We start from the raw sequence: 21595 nt of genomic DNA, 5'->3' as shown, positions 1-21595 counted from the left end.
AAGATGACGCTTTCAGCGGTACCATGGTTATTTATATCCGTCTTTTTAATCGTGTGTTATTCCACTTTTTGTTCGGTGGTATAATAAAGCGTTGTTTTTTGTGTCTTTTTTTCTTACGGTGTTTACTGAAGGGGTTAACTAGTGGGACAGTTTTATAGGTCGGGTCGTTACGGACGCGGCAATACTAAATATGTGTACTTTTATTGTTTGTTTTTTTTTATTTAGATAAAGAAATGTATTTATGGGAATAATTTTTTTTTTTTCATTATTTAGGATTTTTTTTTTTACACACTTGTAAAAAAATGTTTTAACTTTTTTACTTTGTCCCAGGGGGGGGACAATACAGATCGGTGATCTGCCAGTTTGCACAGCACTGACAGATCACCGATCTGTCTCAGAGCGCTGCAGCGTTACCAAGTGCCTGCTCTGAGCAGGCACTTGGGAAGGCACCTCCCTACCTGCAGGACCCGGATCCGCGGCCATCTTGGATCCGGGACTTGCTGCAGGGAGGAAGGTAGGAGACCCCCAGAGCAACGCGATCACATCGCGTTGCTGCGGGGGTCTCAGGGAAGCCCGCAGGGAGCCCCATCTCTGCGCGATGCTTCCCTGCACCGCCGGCACATCGCGATCATGTTTGATCGCGGTGTGCCAGGGGTTAATGTGCCGGGGGCGGTCCGTGACCGCTCCTGGCACATAGTGCCGGATGTCAGCTGCGATAAGCAGCTGACACCCGGCCGCGATCCCCCCGTGAGCGCGGCCGATCGCCTATGACGTACTATTCCGTCCTTGGGAAGTAGGGCCCACCCCACATGGACGGAATAGTACGTCTAATGGCAGAAAGGGGTTAAGCCGGGTTAATAACGGAGAGGCGTCAATAAGACGCCTATCCGTTATTAATTCAATAGTAAGAAAGGGTTAAAAAAAAAACACGCACACATTAGGAAAAAAGTATTTTAATATTCTTCATTTCACCATACTTGCCATACTTCAGCGCCTGCAAAAAACGTAAAATAATAAACCGTATACTACCTGTCCGCTGTAGTCCAATTAATATCGAGTGTCCCACGACGATCTCCCCTATAGAACAGTGACATCGGGTAATGTCACTGCTATATAGGACCCTCAGTGACAGGACCACTGACAGGAGACAATGGTTCCTGCAGTGCATCACTGAGAGGTTACCTTAGGACAAAGTCTCACTTTATGGCAATTGCTGCCTGGGAAAATTTCTCATACAGCAATGGCATAAAGTGAGACTAGGGATTTTTTTTTTTTTTACAGCGGCGGAGGAATACAGTGGTGGAAGGATACCTTCCTGCCGTCATTGTGTTCCTGGAGCCCCTGGAGAGCAGTCGCATTATCTGATGCTGCTGTTCTCCACGGGAGATCGTCGTGGGACACTCGTGGATTTCTGCGGACAGGGAGTATATTGGTTGTTTGTTTTTTTCTTATTTTTTTACAGATGACACTGGCTTCGGGGAACAAAATGACAAGTAATGGCGAGCATGAAATCTATGTTTAATGTACTGTATGTCTATATGTAGCGCGTATGTAGCGTGTATGCAGTATGGCTGCAGCATGTATGGCTGCAGCATGTGTGGCTGCAGCATTTTTTTTTTTTTCATTCAACACATTAGCCGGATGATGGGACTATTACTGTCCCATAATTGGCTAATGTGTCAATCACTGTCATTGTAGCAGGCATCGTCCGATGGGACTTGTAGTCGCCACACAGGGACCCCCCCACGCCGCACAGAGACCCCCCCACGCCGCACAGAGGCGCACGGCGGAGACAGAGCAGGAGAAGCACACAGGGCAGCGTGTGCGCCTGAGCAGAGGATGTCTGCCCAGAACCTGCAGTGCCTGGAGTACAGAGGAGCACGGAGGTAATCACTCCCCACGCTCCAGTCAGCGCTTCTGTCCTGCGATAGAGAGCAAGTGGAGCTCAGCAGATAGCACTGGGCTATAGTAAAATGGCGGCCAGTCACACCTACAACAGTGAGTTGTGCAGCCCACAGAGGCGTGCCCAGCTCACTGCTAATGCTGCTGCAATGTTACAGATAGGAGATAATAGACCGGCGCTGACCCTATGTCCATGGGGTGCCGTAATATGACACTGTTAGTGTCGTGCTACTGTTGTGAACACAAGATGTCAGCCCCCAGTTCCTTCTTTCTACTCATATAACACACAAAATCTGTTTTACATGCATTCAAATCTTGGTTATAACAGCATGTTATGCTACATTACATTGATTAATTAATGATCTACAAACGCGGTACCTTCCCTTTAAGCAAGAGATACCAATAACCAAACAACAACATGAAGACCAAGGAGATCTCTAACCATAATTCCCAGGAGTACCATCAAATTCATTATCATCAAATGGAAAGCACATGGTATCACAACAAACCTGCCAAGAGAGGGCCGCCCACCAACACTCTCAGCCCAGGCAAAGAGGGCATTAATCAGAGAGGCAGCACAGAGACAAAAAGGTAACCCTGAAGGAGCTGCAAAGTTCACAAGCAGAGACTGGAGTATCTGTCCATACGACCACAATAAGTCGTACACTCCATAAGGTTGGCCTTTATGGAACAGTGGGCAGAAAAAAGCCTTTACTTATACATAAAAATTGTAAGGCTTGTTTTGAGTTTACTAAAAGACATGTGGGAGACTCTCCAAATGTATGGTAGAAGGTGCTGTGGTCAGATGGCACCAAAATTGAACTTTTTGGCAATCAAGGTAAAAACTACCAACACAGCTCACGACCCCAAGAACACAATCCCCACAGTAAAACATGGTGGAGGCAGCATTATGCTGTAAGGATGCTTTTCGGCAGCAGGGACAGGCAAAAAGGTCTGAGACGAGGGGAAGATGGATGGTGCGAAATACAGGGATGTACTTCCTCGCCATCACCGACACCTGGCTCACCCCCTCTGGATGGATTCCAAATTTCCCACACACCCCGCCCCAGCAGCAAGCATAGTGGAGGAGTTGGTTTCCTCCTGTCAGATAACTGCTCCTTCACCCCAATCCCACTGTCACCCTCTGTTATCCTCCCTTCCTTTGAGGTGCACTCTGTGCGCATCTATTCCCCCTCCAACTGGCTGTCATTTACCGCCCCCCAGGGCCAGTCACCACCACCTTTGACCACTTTTCCACCTGGCTACTTCATTTCCTTTCCGCTGACATCCCCACTATCATCATGGGCGACTTCAACATTCCCATTGACACTTCCCTCTCAGCTGCCACTAAGCTTCTCTCACTTCCTTCTTCGGCCTTTCTCAATGGTCTTCTGCAGCCGCGCATTGGACCTCATCTTCACCCGCCTCTGCTCCCCATCTAACCTAACTCGCCTCTACCTCTTTCGAACCACAACCTATTCACATTCTCTTCCCTCTCCACTCCTTGTCCACAATCCCAACCTCAAAAACTTGCACACCCTCGCAGAAATCTTAGACACCTCAATCTACACTCCCTGTCTGATGTCTGAATCCCTTTTCCCTCTTGCAGGCATAAGTTCGCTACACAATGCGGATGCTGCTGCCGCTTTGTATAACACCACAATAGCTGTAGCTCTCGAATAGGTTGCCCCTCTCACACATACCAAAGCTCGCAAAATCAACATACAGCCCTGGCACACCAGCCTCATCAAAGAACTGAGGCGAGCTTCCAGGGCTGTTGAGCGGAGATGGAAAAGATCCCGATCCAATGAGCAATTCATCACATTCAAACAGTCCCTCACTACTTTCAAGGCCTCACTCGCTGCTGCAAAACAAACCTCCTTCATGTCTCTCACATCCTCCCTGTCTCACAACCCCAAACAGTTATTCAACACCTTCAATTCTCTCCTCCGTCCCCCAGCACCCCCTCCCTCTCCACTCATCTCAGCCGAAGACTTTGCCTCATTTTTCAAGCAGAAGTCTGATAACATCAGATACAGTTTTGGTCAACAACCCCCAGAGCCCTTTCTCCTAACTGCCCTGCCCTCCTCCTCCAACTTCTCAACCATTACAGAAGATCAACTTTCCACTCTACTCTCAAAATTGCATCTCACCACCTGTGCACTTAACCTGATCCCATCCCACTTCATCCCAAACCTCACCACAGTCTTCATCCCAACCCTAACCCATCTCTTCAACCTATCACTAACAACTGGTGTCTTTCCCTCAAGCTTTAAACATGCCTCAAACACACCTATCCTCAAAAAGCCAGCTTTTGACCCATCCTCTGCACCTAGCTATCGCCCCATATCACTTCTTGCTCCCTCTTCGACCACTTACAATCTGGCTTCCGGTCACACCACTCCACTGAAACGGCCCTAACTAAGGTCACCAATGTCCTATTAACCGCCAAGGCCAAGCGACACTACTCTGTCCTCATCCTGGACCTGTCCTCTGCCTTTGACACAGTGGACCATTCCTTATTATTACAGACCCTCTCATTACTTGGCATCACAGACTTGGCCCTATCCTGGATCTCATCATACCCAACAGACCGGACATTCAGCGTCTCCCACTCACACACCACCTCCTCCCCCATCTGTCGGAGTCCCGCAAGGTTCAGTCCTATGGCCCCTGCTGTTCTCCATTTACACCTTCGGCCTGGGACAGATCATAGAATCTCTCGGCTTTCAGCATCATCTCTATGCCGACGACACACAGATCTACATCTCTGGACCAGATATCACCACCCTACTAACCAGAATCCCACAATGTGTCTGCTATTTCATCCTTCTTCGCCGCTAGATTTCTAAAACTTAATATGGACAAAACAGAATTCATCATCTTTCCCCCATCTCACTCGACTCCCCCCAACAGACCTATCCATTAAAGTAAATGGTTGCCCACTCTCCCCACTCAAAAATAGCTATGGAGGATATCCCACTGTATAAAACATAACCTTTAATACAATCAAGTTAAAATCTTGGATCCCAACAAAAACACAAACATAAACCAAAGAAAAACGTGCTCAAGTGAACCAGTGCTCAAGATTAAAAATTGTGAGTTGCAAAATACTTCGGTCACATGGAAGCGCACAGGACACAGATGAAGGGATTAAAAGTTTCTTTGTTTATTGAAATCCACAACGCGTTTCGACGGAACAGCTCCGTCTTCATCAGGTGGCAGTCACCTGAGTATTTTGCAACTCACTGTTTATTCCTCTCCTGAGGCACCCGGCAGGAGCTGCATTGGACCTTTCTCAATCAACATCTCCCCTGACCGCCAGCTTGGCGCTCCGTTAGCCTGTCCTTTCTGTATCTATTTGCTAGATTAAAAATTGGATCAGTCTTCCCAATCTGGACGGAGAGACATTTGGGTTCACATACTGGATGGTGGGTGTCCATAGTAGGGCTCACTGGGGGCCTGTCCTTGTCAGGCCAGGAGCTCTACAAGAGCGCTACCGGGAAGATAGTGGAAACATTCCTACCCCCACCCTCTGCCCTTTACTCTGGGACCACCACTATCAACTCTTAGAGATTGAGAGGCAAATTACTGATACGTCCGTCCAGATTGGTAAGACTGATCCAATTTTTAATCTTGAGCACTGGTTCACTTGAGCAAGTTTTTCTTTGGTTTAGGTTTGCATTTTTGTTGGGATCCAAGATTTTAACTTGATTGTATTAAAGGTTATGTTTTATACAGTGGGATATCCTCCATAGCTATTTTTGATTTGTCAGCCCTGAGGGTATAGAAACGGCGAGGCCTATTGCACACCATAGCTATTTATAGTTATACCACTCTCCCCAGTCCCACAAGCTCTCTGCCTCGGTGTAATCCTTTACACTGATTTCTCATTCAAACCACATATCCAAGCCCTATCCACTTTCTGCCGACTTCAGGTCAAAAATATTTCACGGATCCGTACATTCCTCAACCAAGAATCTGCAAAAACCCAAGTCCATGCCCTCATCATCTCCCGTCTCGACTACTGTAACCTCCTGCTCTGCGGCCTCCCCTCTAACACTCTCGCACCCCACCAATCTATTCTAAACTCTGCTGCCTGACCAATCCACCTATTCCCCGGCCTCTCCCCTCTGTCAATCCCTGCACTGGCTCCCCATTACCCAGAGACTCCAGTTCAAAACCCTAACCATGGCATACAAAGCCATCCACAACCTGTCTCCTCCATACATCTGTGACCTCGTTTCCTGGTACTTACCTGCACGCAACCTCCGATCCTCACAAGATCTTCAATATTCCCCTCTTATCTCCTCTTCCCACAATCGCATACAAGATTTCTCTCGTGCATCTCCCATACACTGGAACTCTCTACCTCAACATATCAGACTCTCGCCTACCATGGAAATTTTCAAAAAGGACCTGAAGACCTACCTCTTCCGACAAGCCTACAACCTGCAGTAACCACCAATAGACCAAACCGCTGCACAACCAGCTCTACCCTCACCTACAGTATCCTCACATCTTGTAGATTGTGAGTCCTCGCGGGCAGGGTCCTCTCCTACTGTACCAGTCATGAATTGTATTGAGTTAGATTATTGTACTTGTTTTTTTATTATGTATACCCCTTCTCACATGTAAAGTGCTATGGAATAAATGGCGCTATAATAATAAATAATATTTGAACTGCTGGAAACCCTAAAAACATAAACCTGTGAAATTCCAGGTTTTTCAGGTGTGAGGTAGAAAAACGCATAAAATGCCAAGGGGGGTTAAATACTTTCACAAGCCAATGTAACATAGTGAAAGGAGCACACATCATGTGATTATCATGTGGATCCAATGGTACAGAACACCCATAAACGCAGTTTTGTTTTTTTTCAGAGGAAAAAAGCCTGGGTTACAAAATGAGAGCCGCTCTATGAAGTAGTGTTCTAACTCAGGAAACAGGGTGGGTAACTAAGCGGTTTAATTCAGTTGCCACCAAGCAGCTCTATGCCGAGACTGAAGTATAATGTGATGACCACTTTGCTTGAGGGAATTGTAACTCCTTTTGCCTTAGGATTATTTTTTATTATTATTAGGATGGGGTGAGGTGAGCATATGAAAAACCGTCAGATTTTTCATCCGTGTGCCATTTATGTGTCCATATTTTACATCCGTGTGACATCTATACATCATTTAAAATGTAAATGATCAAATAGATTTTTAAGGTTAATAATGGCAAAATACTGTAAAAATCAGATGCAATATAGATGATCCTAGGACCTATAATGATCCTCAATACAAATACAAATATAATCCCTCATACAAATGAACACATTTAACCTATTGAGTCCTAAGGCAGTACCCACTTCTTTGTATGCACCATAAGACTATTGTAGTCACATTATCCTTTACCTCTGCACTTATCTTACTGTTAGTATATGTGTCATTTATTGACAGTCACAAAATATATACGGCTAAGTAAGTGCACGCACATCTAATATAGGGATATAGAGCATTTGTTGCTTCTATATTTTGTCCATTATTTGTGAACTATTCATGTGGTCACATATTCAGGTACACCACTGAATGTAGAATTATTTGTAAATAAACTTTAAAAGGGAACCTGTCACCCCCAAAATGGAAGGTGAGCTAAGCCCACCGGCACCAGGGGCTTATCTACTGCATTCTGTAATGCTGTAGATAAACCCCCGATGTAACCTGAAAGATGAGAAAGAGGTTAGATTATACTCACCTGGGCGTTCCCGCTGCGGTCCGGTCCGATGGGTGACGCGGTCCGGTACGGGGCCTCCCATCTTCTTACGATGATGTCCTCTTCTTGTCTTCACGCCGCAGGTGTACTTTGTCTGCCCTGTTGAGGGCAGAGCAAAGTACTACAGTGCGCAGGCGCCGGGAAAGGTCAGAGAGGCCCGGCGCCTGCGCACTGCAGTACTTTGCTCTACACTCAACAGGGCAGACAAAGTACGCCTGCGCCGGAGCCACAGCATGAAGACAAGAAGTGGACGTCATTATATGAAGATGGGAGGCCCCGGCCCGGACCGCGACACCCATCGGACCGGACCGCAGCGGGGAACACTCTCCTGGGCGAGTATAATATAACCTCTTTTTCTCATCTTTCAGGTTACATCGGGGGCTTATCTACAGCATTACAGAGTGCTGTAGATAAGCCCCTGATGCCAGTGGGCTTAGCTCACCTTCCATATTGGGGGTGACAGGTTCCCTTTAATGTTGGTTTTGTATACCTGGATCCCATTGTCTCTCTTTGGACTCAATAGGTTATCAGTATGGATGATTCATACGGCATCTGATTTTTGTTGGGCACCCATAGACTTGAATGGGTGAGTGTCATCTGATATAGGGAAAAGAATAATGCATGCTGCAATTTCCTTTTTACATGGACATTGTCCATGCAGAAAAAACCTCATCTGCACACGGCCAGGTATAAAGCTGGTGCAACCTGTGCTTCTGTACAGGGGCCCAAGTGATAAAGGGGCACACTTGCACTTCACAAGCAGCCAGTAGCTTCTGTCACAGACACACAAAAGGGACCTGTACCGTTCTTGCACAGATGCCCCCTTTAGTTTGGGTCGGCCACTTTCTGAACAGCCTTAAATACATTTGCCAGTGTGCTGTCCAAGTTGTAGCCAGACAGCGCATGTCTGTACAGTCCGCTTGTCTGCACAGGCCATTAAGCAGTAAATCAAACAAGATTCAATTCTTTTCACTTTACCTTTATTGTCTCTACATGCATTTTGTTCAGCTGCGACACTTCATTCCTCTTATGAGACTTTATGGCATCTAAAATATTTTCAAGATGGTTGTTGGTTTTGGATAGAGACTGAAGCTCTGATTCTTGCTCCACTTGCTTCTTCCTTGATAGAAACACGATTATATGGTTAGGCTGGAGTACTAAAATATCAATGTTTTATCTGTGGAATTTAGATATCATTTTTAACTGTAGATAAAGAAATGTATAAAAGTCAGACTACTCAAGTATTATTCCATATACAGGTACTTCTCACAAAATTAGAATATCATCAAAAAGTTAAATTATTTCAGTTGTTCAATACAAGTGAAACTCATTATGTAGAGTCATTACAAACAGAGTGATGTATTTCAAGTGTTTATTTCTGCTAATGTTGATGATTATGGCTTACAGTCAATGAAAACCCAAAAGTCATTATCTCCGTAAATTATAATAACTAACAAAAAACAACAGATGTCCAGAAGGCAGTCATTGACACACTCCACAAGGAGGGTAAGCCACAAAAAGTAATTGCTAAAGAAGCTGGCTGTTCACAGTGCTGTATACAAGCATATAAATGGAAAGTTGAGTGGAAGGAAAAAGTGTGGTAGAAAAAAAAAAAAGATGGACAAGCAACCGGGATAACCGCAGCCTTGAAAGGTTTGTTAAAGGGAACCTGTCACCCCCCTCAGGCGTTTGTAACTCTTAGAGCCACCTTGTGCAGCACTAATGCTGCATTCTGACAAGGTGGCTCTTTTAGTTATGATGCCTGCACACGCTGAAATAAACATTTATAAAACGTGCCCCCTCATACCGTGAAACCGTCCCGGAGGCGTGACTTTCCTTCCTAATCAGACGCAGCACAGCGGTCACTGTGGGCCTGTGCGCGCCGGGTGCCGTCTCCTCTTGCTGCATTATCGTCCCCGGCGCCTGTGCTGTAAGTACGAAGGGCAACACAACTGCACATGCCCGAAAAAAACTTAATGCGCAGGCGCTGGGGACGATAATGCTGCAAGAGGAGACTGCGCCCTGACTATGGAAGTTGGGCAAAAATCTTGCAACTTTTGACTTCAGCTCAAAAATGAAAAAAGCGTGGCGGCGTCATGGGGGCGCCCATCAAATTTGTCATAATATACTCCACAGAAGTGGCGTAAATTATGACAAACATGTATTCCAGTCCTTGGCTTGAGTACAATATTTTTGGTGGCTCATATAAGATTAAAAAAATTCGCCAAATTCATTAGGAGGAACATGCCTACTAAATAATTTGGTCAATGTTAATCAATGGCACTGTTCATCAAGCCTGGAGTACCACACACCAATCTGGATGAATCGGTCCATTCTTCATAAGTGACAGAAAGTGTCTTGGTTGCATAGAGCTCAGCACAAATTCTGGAGAGTCTCTTTCCAGCAAATCCGTGCAAGGAAAACATCTACATAACGATGTAAGCACCAGATATTGATCTCTTCTGAAAGGTGGAGCTGAACAGGAACGGGTTTTTTTTTTTTTTGCTTAAAGGGAACCTGTCACCTCAAATTGGCGGGACATTTAAATGAGTTTTTATCGGTCCGATGGGCGGCGTTTCCTCTTCATTTCTCCACCACGTCCGTCCCTGTTGTCCGCAATATGTTAGTGAATTAGAGCATGTGAGCGCCAGAGTTGGCACGTGCGCAATGCAATCTTCGGCGGTGCACGCACAGTATGCTTTTGCCTGCGCCCTATGTCCCGCAACACAGCGAAATACTTCTGGGACATAGTGCGCGGGCGCATGCGTAGTAACGCTTTACGGCTTTGCCCGCAGTTGGGCAAAGCATACTGCGCGTGCGCCACCAAAGATTCCATTCCACACGCGCCAACTATCATACTCTAATTCACTAACATATTGTGGACAACAGGGACAGACGGGGTGGAGAAATGAAGAGGAAACGCCGCCCATCAGACCAGTAAAAACTCATTTAAATATCCCGCCAATTTGAGGTGACAGGTTCCCTTTAATCATCAGTGCATAAAACCTTGTACATAAAGCTATATGTACCGAGTTGTCCTCTAAATATTATATTATAACTCACTTGGTCAGCTCTTTGAATTCTTCATATTCTTGTTTTGCGGAGGCCAGCTCACTCTGAAGTTGCAACAGTTTTTCCTTCAACTTTTCAGTAGAAGCCAAATTATTATCTGTGGCTATTGGTGCCGATTGCAGGGGTCCAACTGGTGAGGAAAAGAAGTTAGGCACAAGTACAACTTACATGTTGGTTACCGCTCATCACAGATAGAATAGTATCATGCAACTCATCTGCTTATAGCAGGCTTATACTGAGCACCTAGAACAGTATTAAAACATTTATGATCAGTTATTTGGTGAGAGCATTCACGGTCTTCCTACTTGCCAAAGAAGTGCACAACATTCTGGGACGCGTAATACAGTGAAACTACAGAAATAGTGATATAATAGATTTGTTCAAATCAAGGAGCTAAAATGGAAAAGCAAATACTTTGCCATGGAAACATATACAAATATAGCAAAATTATTTTCTTAATAAAAGCTGCTGAATTGTGCTTTTTATTTTTTTTCCAGTTCTATGTAACTAATAAGTTATAAATGGCTTATCATGAGGCTTATTGCCCATAGTCTGAGACCTATCGTGATGCCCCACCAAAAGGCGAAGAATACTCCCTGCAACCTGAATATAAAAAGCTGGGGCAACGGGTCATGTAACAGCAAAGCTCAGGAAAGTCATGCAGCAAATAACATCTGTCTATCTTATCTGCGACTTGCTCTCATGCCACTATTTTAGGGCTGCGATTTAGCTGAAAAGAAATTGGCAAGAACTTGCATTGAAGCCTATGGCATGTGAGTCACTTCTAATTTGCAACCATAGAGAAAAAACATGTTTATTACCGGTACTTAACAGTAATATGTTTTTTCGGAACTCATGACCGCACCAAACAACAGGAATATAAGGGTGCTGTCAAGGGTGACAGAAAAACACATACCGTATATTATTTACCAGTAATGTGTTTTTTTTGGAACCCATGACAGCACCTTTATCTTCCCGTTTATTCGTGCAGTCATGGGTGACAGAAAAATACAACCCATTTTGTAAACATTTATGACTGCTATAAGAAATTGCAATGCGGCACTGATGTCTCCCCTTATTTTTAAATTGGTCTACTCTGTTACCATCGGCCAAGCTTATGCATGCTGAATATTTATATTATATATATTTACACATCTATATAAATCTATATCTCTCTATCTATATTCTAATATATATGCAATGGAGTGATAGAAAGGGAGCATGTATACAGAAACAAAACAGCCAGCATATACATGAAAAATTTTGCAACACATTTTTTTTTCTTACCTCCATTGCTCTGAATTGCTGATGATGCCTCCAGGAAAGCTCTCTCAAGATCTGCAATCATTTGACTATGAATTTCTTGAGCCCGTTTTACAGACTGAAGAGAGCGCAAGCTTTTATTCTCCTCTCTAAGGCTATGGTTCTCTAGGGCATACTTTGCTACGCGGGGGTGGTGCTCAATCTGGTGATTGGTTATAAAAAAAAAAGGACAAAATAAAATAAGCTAAAAAACAAACATATACAAAACAAACACTCTTGTTGGGAAAAAAAAAATTATAGGAGAGGTTAGAGATACCTGTAGTTTAGAATTGATAGGAAAAAAAAGAAAACACGCAGGAAAACCTAAAAGCTAATCTAAACAGATTTACATGTACACTAAGGATCTTATAAGATGAAGAGGCTGAACATGGACACAGATATTGTCTGGCTATTTGGTCGCATCCCAAGTGGCTGATACTGCATATGTGAATAGTAATCTGTATCCACACTACACCACTATGATGTAAGACTAAGGCTATGGGCCCATGTTGAGTACTTGCAGCAGATTTTTGTGCCTCAAAGATGCTGTGTGAAATGTGTTTTTACCCTTCGCCATGACAGCACCCACTGGAGAGATAGGGATCCACCCCAAGGAACAGGAAACCTACAGAGAAATAAAAGGGGGCGGTCCCCCTCTCCCCCTCAGTTTTAGGTTTCCTGTTCCCATGGGACAGGATCTCTGGATTCTCCGAAACTACAGAAGACCATACCTGGACCAGAAGCATCCGCCTGTGCGGTCTCTGCGGGAACGGCAGGGGATGTGGTCCAGAAGCAGCGTCGGGGGAGACTCCGTTAGACGGCTCCCCCCTCGTCTGTCCGGCATGTGGGATGGCTGGGTCCGAAAGAGGCCACCCGATTCCACGGAGCAACGCTGCAGAGGTGCAGCCTAGAAGAGGCTCCGGACGCAGACCGGCAGGTAAAAGGTCCGGGATCTGTGGCACAGCAGCAGCCGGTACACCGCTCCTTAACGCAGGCCGAGGTAAGATGGCGGCCGCGCATGCGTGGAGCGGTGTAAGAATCCCCATACTGACCTGGAGGCGTTGGAGCACTTCCGGGTCACTCACACAGCGGTGAGGGAAAGCGCGGTTTCGCGCATGCGCAGTACACCGCTGTGGGGAGAACGAAAAAAAAAAGAAAAAAAAAAAAAGAGGAACCGGATCTCTGCCTATAAAAAGGGGGATGGTTGCAAGCGCACAAGTGATGCAACATGTCATCCCCAGGCAAAACTGTGGACCCAGCAGGTGAGCCAACCAGCAGGAGGTCCTCAGATGCCAGTCGCAAGAGCGATGCCACGGATTCAAGATCCAGGAAGACGCTTCGGCCACCTGATTCGGTACCGTACCCTCTGCCTATAAAGCTGACACTCTTTTCCACAATATCTTCTTCACCCAGGCCAAAAAGAAACAAAAATCTAAGCACAAACAGTGTGCATTATGTGACGAACCTCTCCCAGATTCCCACCCCAAAAAGCTCTGCAACCAATGTATTACCGAAACGATGCAGAGTCCATCTATGTCGGTTACAGATATACGGGCTATAATTAGGGAAGAATTACAGGCCATTACACAAGTCAGTACACCCCCTAAGAAATCCAGTAAAGAGAAGGCAGTATCCAGCTCTGAGTACGATGAGGAAGGCGTCATCCACTCAGACTCCTCGCATAAGTCATCCTCTTCCTCAGCACAATCTGACATTGAAAGTCTGGCTTGTTTTCCTCTTGATGGGGTTGACAACCTAGTAAAATCCATCAGGAATACAATAGGTTGTGAGGATACAAAAGACGACCAAACTGCACAAGACATCATGTTTGCAGGGTTGGCAGAGAGGAAGAGAAGAGCCTTTCCAGTAATTCCTGCTGTTAAGGCACTGATAATGAGGGAGTGGGAAAAACAGGACCAGAGAGGCTTTCTCCCGTCAGCCTCCAAAAGGAAGTACCCCGTTAGTGACGAGGAGTTAATTTCATGGACTAAGATTCCTAAAGTGGACGCAGCAGTTGCCTCCACTTCAAAACAGTCAGCCTTACCAGTCGAGGATGCAGGCCTACTTTCTGATCCTCTAGATCGGAAAGCGGAATAGTCACTGAAAAGATCATGGGAAGCTTCCACGGGCATATTTAAACCATCAATTGCCAGCACGTGCACAGCTAGATCCATGCTTGTTTGGATCGATCAGTTAGATCAACAGATCGAACAGGGGTTCTCCAGACAAAAATTGCGGGATGCGATACCATTAATTAGAGGAGCAGCAGCATTCATGGCCGATGCATCAGCTGATTCTCTACGCCTCGCAGCAAGATCGGCAGGTCTAGTAAATAATGCCAGACGTGCGTTGTGGATGAAGAGCTGGAAGGGGGATACACAATCGAAAGCTAAGATCTGTGCTATTCCGTGTGAGGGTGAGTTTCTATTTGGAAAAGCGTTGGATGAGATCCTCAAAAGAGAGGAAAAAAGCCTTCCCTGACCCCTCAATTCCTTTCTATAGGAAGACCTTTAGGAGGAGACAGTTCGGGAAAAGAACACAAAATGAAAGACCGTCGCGGTGGGCCACAAGAGAGGGAAAACAGAGTGGCACTATGTTTAAAGGCCCCCCCTTCCGTAGAGACAAATATTAAGGCACCAGTCACCCCAGTAGGGGGTAGGTTAAAATTTTTCTTTCCCCAATGGCAAAAAATTACGTCAAATTCCTGGGTTCTAAATATTATTAAAGAAGGAATTAAAATAGAATTCCTCCAAATTCCCCATGACACTTTTGTTTTAACAGCCCTTTCCTCACCAATACAACAAAGGGCCCTTGAACTGGAAATTCAAAGTCTCATAGTTAAAAATGTCTTAGTGTGCCAAAGGGACAAGAGGGTAGAGGGTTCTACTCTCCGTTATTTTTAATCCCTAAACCCGATGGTTCATTTCGAACAATTATAAATCTTAAAAAACTCAATACGTTTATTAAAAATTATACGTTTAAAATGGAATCTATTAGATCTGCCATTAAGCTCCTTTATCCAAATTATAAAATGGGCGGCATTGATTTAAAGGATGCCTACTACCAACTCCCTATTCATAACAGATATCAAAAATACTTAAGAGTGGCAGTAACTCTTGAGGGGGAGATTCATCATTTCCAGTAGACGGCCATGCCCTTTGGTCTCTCCACAGCACCAAGGATCTTCACCAAAGTAATGTTAGAGGTGATGGCCTACCTTCGCCAAAAGAACACCTTAATCATCCCCTATTTAGATGATTTTTTAGTTGTAGGAAATTCGTCCCTTCAGTGTGCTGAACGTTTAGCTGACACTGTCTCGTCCTTAAAAAACCTGGGCTGGATCATCAACTCCGAAAAATCCAGACTCATCCCACTTTCTCTCCAAACATTTTTAGGGTTCAATCTAGATTCCACAAAACAAAAATGTCTACTCCCGCAAGTAAAAATATCTCTAATAGAGGGGAAAGTAGCGGCGGCCATTCACAAACCCCAAATGTCCCTGAGGCCAGGAATGTCCTTATTAGGATCCCTTTCCTCCTGTACTCCATCCGTTCAGTGGGCACAACTTCATACCCGAACATTGCAACACCAAATACTTCGGGAACAGAAAAAATTCCTAGGGCACCTCGAATCAAAAATAACATTATCAGAGAAGGTCTTATCTTCCTTGGTGTGGTGGCTAGATAATAAGAACTTAACAGGGGGTGTCCATTGGGTGATAACACCATCCCACACGGTGACTACTGATGCTAGTCCCCACGGGTGGGGCGCACACATGGGGGATAAATTCTGCGAGGGAATATGGAATAAGGATGAGATTTTATATTCATCAAATTTGAAAGAGTTGAATGCAGTAAACTATGCACTGCGTCAATTTCTCCCACAGCTACGAGGAAATCATGTCAGAATCTGTTCAGACCACACTACGACAGTGGCGTATTTAAACAAACAAGGCAGCACACGATCAGACGCTCTAATGTCTTCCGCAAAGAATACCTTAATCCTGGCCGAAAAGCATCTGTTGTCCCTCTCTGCGGTCCACATCAAAGGAGAGAGCAATCAACAAGCAGACTTTCTAAGTCGACACACTCTACATCAAGGAGAATGGTGTCTAAATCCTCACATTTTCCACAAAGTAACATTATTATGGGGCAGGCCCCAGATAGACCTGTTTGCTACGAAACAGAACAGACAAGTCCAGAAATTTGCATCTCGGTCCCGGGCAGACCACCCGAACATTCTAGATGCTCTTCAAACACCCTGGCAATTCAAGATGGCATACACCTTCCCTCCGAAAATTCTGCTTCCACAAGTAATACGGAAGATCAGGGAAGAACAGGCCAGAATAATATTGATCGCACTATTCTGCCCCAAAAGACCATGGTTCTCGTGCCTGCAGTCAATGTCGGTGACAGATCCATGGGTCCTTCCCTCAATCCCAGACCTTCTCTCTCAGGGACCTTTCTTCCACCCTCAAGTGGACAGCCTCCACTTCACAAACCCTTGACAGCCTGGAATTGGAAAGGCAGATATTAAATTCCAGGGGTTTTTCGAAAGGCCTAATTGATACACTCCTGCTTAGCAGGAAACCATCTACAACAAAAATTTATACCAAAATATGGAAGAAGTTTCTTCAGTTCCATACAGGTTCAAACCCCTCTGAAGTCCCAATAAAATCTATCCTAGAATTTCTACAGAAAGGGAAAGAGTTAGGTCTGTCGGTTAAAATACTAAAAGTCCAGGTGTCTGCTTTGGGTGCCCTCTCTGGCCATAATATTGCTGGTAATAAATGGGTATCCCGCTTCATCACAGCCTGTGAACGAGTTACTCCTGTCCACATACCTAGAGTAGCTCCTTGGGACCTAAACCTAGTCCTAGACTCTCTAACAGAACCTCCGTTTGAGCCTATAGACACAGTATCTCTAAAACACTTGTCGCTAAAAACAGCCTTCTTAGTAGCCTTAACATCGGCTAGAAGAGTCAGCGACATTCAGGCCTTAATAGATCAACCTTACCTTCTCACATTTCATGACAGACTAATTTTAAAACCAGACCCATTATACCTTCTTCCTAAGGTAGCAGGGAAATTCCACAGGTCACAAGAAATACACCTTCCTACTTTCTTTAAAGACCCCTCTACTCCTGAAGAACAAAAATTTCACACTCTCCTCCTCAGTTTAATTTCAGAGTACCCGGAGGACTGCCCTCTTTTATTTCTCTGTAGGTTTCCTGTTCCTTTGGGCGGATCCATATCTCTCCAGTGGGTGCTGTCATGGACTCATTAAAAGAGCATTACCGTAAGTAATCCGGTTACTTGCATGCATGTTTAACCCATTGACTTGAAAGAGCACAAAATGCTGCAAAAACGGTTAAAGAATTGACCTGCTGCAGCATTGAAAAAATGCTTTGAAGGTTCAAATTTGCAAGGAAAAATAAAGCAGCATGTACATGAGATTTAAAGGGAACATGTCCCCCCCCCGCCCCCCAAATCGAAGACGCGCTAAGCCCACCAGCATCATGGGCTTATCTACAGCATTCTGTAATGCTGTAGATAAGCCCCCGATGTATCCTGAAAGATGAGAAAAAGAGGTTAGATTATACTCACCCAGGGGCGGTCCTTTGTGGTCCGGTCCGATGGGCGTCGCGGTCCGGGGCCTCCTATCTTCATGGCGTGACGTACTCTTCTTGTCTTCACGCTGTGGCTCTGGCGCAGACGTACTTATCTGCCCTGTTGAGGGCAGAGCAAAGTACTGCAGTGCGCAAGTGCTGGGAAAGGTCAGAGAGACCCGGCGCCTGCGTACTGCAGTACTTTGCTCTGCCCTCAACAGGGCAGAAAATATACGCCTGCGCAGGAGCCGCAGCGTGAATACAAGAAGAGGACGTCATCGTTAGAAGATGGGAGGCCCCGGACCGTGACGCCCATCAGACCGGACCGCCCCCTCAGGTGAGTATAATCTAACCTCTTTTTCTCATGTTTCAGGATATATCGGGGGGCTTATCTACAGAATTACAGAATGCTGTAGATAAGCCCCTGATGCCGGTGGGCTTAGCTCATCTTCGATTTTGGGGGTGACCGGTTCCCTTTAAAGAAATCTAATTCTCTTTGCTGGTACTGTAAAATGCTAAGTTCCACCGCAAGAATGCAATGTGTGAAAGAAAAAAAAGAAAGTGGTCATGCATTAGTATCTGACCTCATCAGAAATAACAGCAAAACTGTGGAAGAAAAACTAAACAACTTGTACCTGCTCCTTTAACACAAGCAGCTCTTTCCTCATTCCGGCAATCAGATCCTCATGTTCATTATTTGAAAATGAATTTCGGCCCTCTTTGTGGGTTTTCTCAAGTCGAGCGATGTGATCTTCTCTGAATTTTACAATCATTTTGTTGGACTGGATGAACTTCTCTTTTTTGTTACAGAGATCTTCAAGCTGAGCAACTTTTTGTAACAGCACCTATGAAACATTTATTAAAGCGACAATGCGACAATGTGACAGTGACAAGGTGTCTTTCCTTTGAAAAATTCCTAATTTTCCTTTAAGTTATATAGATAGATATATTTAGCTAATCCAAAAATAGGTAGAGAAAGCAAACATGATCCTGAAATAATAAAGTTGTTTAAACTCTATTTCTGTAATGTATTTTATGCAGCAAATTCCCTGGAGTGACAGCCTCTATTACAAGCAACTGCTCTAACACTTCCCGTCATCACACTTGTATTCTTTTTAGCACAAAAATAGGAAGAGAAAAGGAGGCGCCTCATACAGATGAATTGTACACCTGTGTAAGGGACATGTCATGGGCAGCATGAATTAGTGATGCACCAGGTATGTTTTTCTTGGAAATGCACCTGTATTTCTGAGAAAACATACTTTAAAAAAAAAAATAAAAAATGGGACCATAGCTGAAAATTACATTAGTCCTGTCCCATCCCTGGCCGACTTTTCTTAGCACTGCGAGAGGCGATTAAGTCGGACTAGTCTCATCTTTAGTCCTTGGCTGGATCTTCTAACGACTTCCTCTAAACACTAGAGTGTTTCGGAAAAAATATATATATATCTGCCTGCAATAATGCAGCCAGGATCTTATTCATGCTGCTCGGGGATTGGGCATCATGAATCAGGCGACAGGCTTTCTTTAACCCCTTAGTGACAGAGTCAATTTTGACCTTAATAGCCAAGCTAAATTTTAGAAATATGACCAGCGTCATTTTATTAGGTAATAACTCTGAAATGTTTCAGTCATTGAGAGATGGATTATTCGAGACATACATATTGAACTTTATATTAGTGGTAAATTTTGGTTGATATGATTTGCATTTATGAAAATATTGAATTTTTGACAATTTTCAAACTAAGTTTTTTTGGCCTTATACCACACACACAATAGTTAATAAATTACATTCCCCATGTCTACTTTACATCTGCATCATTTTTTAAGCATAGTTTTTTTTTGTTAGGATATTAGAGGTGTTAAAAGTTTAGCAGTAATTTTTCATTTTTTCAACAAATTTACAAAACCTGTCTCTTTAGGGACCTAGATTACCAATCTATGTCCTATCAAGATTGATGAAACTTCTTACTAACACTGAGACACACAAGAGGCAGTAAGGTAACTGTCACCTCAAAGTAGCAAAAACATCCATATTACATCTCAATTTCTTTTATTAAAGATATAACAAAAAAGATAAAAATGGCCACATATCAACATCACACCATATAACCCCAAGGAGGGTAAACAACCGGCCTATTTACATGAAGGAAATTTTTATATATATATATATATATATATATATATATATATATATATATATATATATATATATATATATATATATATATATATATATATATCTGTATATTTATATTTCCTTCCCAGCACAAACAACACTTGTAGAGCAGCTGCATCTCATATAGTGCCAAATAAATATCCCAGGTGCTGCATAGCATCCTAAAAGATTAGTAACCATATATCACTGCAGGGAAACAAATGCCCTAAAAAATGCGTGTTTAATCCCATAATAAGGAAGAGGACAAGTACATCTAATCCGAAAAATGAGACAATAAGAATGAGAACGAGTGAGTCAGACAGGTTCCCTGATATAGTAATCAAAAAATGTCCATATACTTTACCTCCAAAGTAGCCGTAATAAAGAGAAAGGTGCCGGTATGTGACCTGACACGCGTTTCGCCCACTAGCTTCTTCCGGGGGCGTGGACTCTTGCTTAAAGAGAATCTGTCCTGAACTAAAACAGTTATTTACCTGCAGATAGGGTTAACCTACAGATAAATAGAGTTAAAATGCAGCCCTGTCGCTTTAAAGAAAGAATGGCTCCTGAGGGGAAATGATCTTGTATCATTGTGGGAGCTGCTTTCGGTCATGAAGAGATTACACCCACAATTTTGTGAGCTAAAAATATGGCCACTCCCTGGCACTTTGATTGACAGCTTGCTCTGCAGCGTGCATGTGAAGCCTGCAGCTCCTCTGGAGGATATAAGTTAATTTCCTTCCAGTAGTAATGCATTCAGTAAGGCAGCATATTAATGCTATTTACCTGTAGATTAACACTATATCTGCAAGCAAATAGCATTTTTTCTTAAGTTAGGTTCGCTTTAGCAGGTTCGCTGCAGTCAGCAGGGAAACAGACCATATATAGAATTAATAGAAATCTGCATTAGGCCATAGAAAATTATCTACTATATAATTGTCTAAGGGTCACTTCCGTCTGTCTATCTGTCTCCCGGATATTCATTGGTCGCGGCCTCTGTCTGTCATGGAAAACCAAGTCGCTGATTGGTCGCGGCAAAACAGCCACGACCAATCAGCGACCGGCACAGTCCGGCGGAAAAATGGCCGCTCCTTCCTGCCCGCAGTCAGTGCCGGCTCCATACTCCCCTCCAGTCAGCCCTCACACAGGGTTAATGCCAGCATTAATGGACCGCGGTGTAACGCACTCCATTAACGCCGCTATTAACCCTGTGTGACCAACTTTTTACTATTGATGATGCGTATGCAGCATCAATAGTAAAAAGATCTAATGTTACAAATAATAATAAAAAAAGGTTATTCTCACCCTCCGCCGTCGCGTCCTCTCCTCGGCAGTGCAAGCGGCAGGTTCCGGGGCCAAGGATGGTATGCGAGAAGGACCTTCCATTATGTCACGGTCATGTGACCGCGACGTCATCACAGGTCGTGCGCTCATACCAACCCTGGGACCGGTAGCTGCCGCGTACACTGCACACAGGCGACAGGACTACAAGGGGCCTTCGGAGGGTGAGTGTATGTTTCTTTTTTAACCTGTTACATACGTGACTGGCCAACATACTACGTGACTGGCCAACATACTACGTGGCTGGCCAACATACTACGTGGCTGGCCAACATACTACGTGGCTGGCCAACATACTACGTGGCCATGCATATTCTAGAATACCCGATGCTTTAGAATCGGGCCACCATCTAGTAAAATATATTTGTCCCCAAAGAAAATTCTCAGAAGGTAGCTGCCCATTTTCTAGAATTGTCCATATTCTGAATGTGACTAACATGAAGACTGCCTGTTTTATGG

General features: G+C 44.3%; 1 protein-coding gene across 2 annotated transcripts in view; it reads right to left on the bottom strand.

The window, feature by feature from the left end:
* KIF15 (kinesin family member 15) overlaps positions 1 to 21595 on the bottom strand; it is a 174129-nt gene that overhangs the window by 79753 nt on the left and 72781 nt on the right. For both annotated transcript variants that reach the window (XM_069730135.1, XM_069730136.1), the window contains 4 exons: positions 18274 to 18483; positions 12017 to 12194; positions 10721 to 10859; positions 8636 to 8777 (listed from right to left, as the gene is read on the bottom strand). In XM_069730135.1, the coding sequence (XP_069586236.1) occupies positions 8636 to 8777; positions 10721 to 10859; positions 12017 to 12194; positions 18274 to 18483 (669 nt within the window). The remainder of the gene's footprint in view (positions 1 to 8635; positions 8778 to 10720; positions 10860 to 12016; positions 12195 to 18273; positions 18484 to 21595) is intronic.

Source organism: Ranitomeya imitator, chromosome 6 (assembly GCF_032444005.1).
Source record: "Ranitomeya imitator isolate aRanImi1 chromosome 6, aRanImi1.pri, whole genome shotgun sequence".
NCBI classification, from domain to species: domain Eukaryota; kingdom Metazoa; phylum Chordata; class Amphibia; order Anura; family Dendrobatidae; genus Ranitomeya; species Ranitomeya imitator.
Note: the sequence above shows the minus strand (reverse complement) of the source record. Positions and strands in the feature narration are given on the sequence as shown.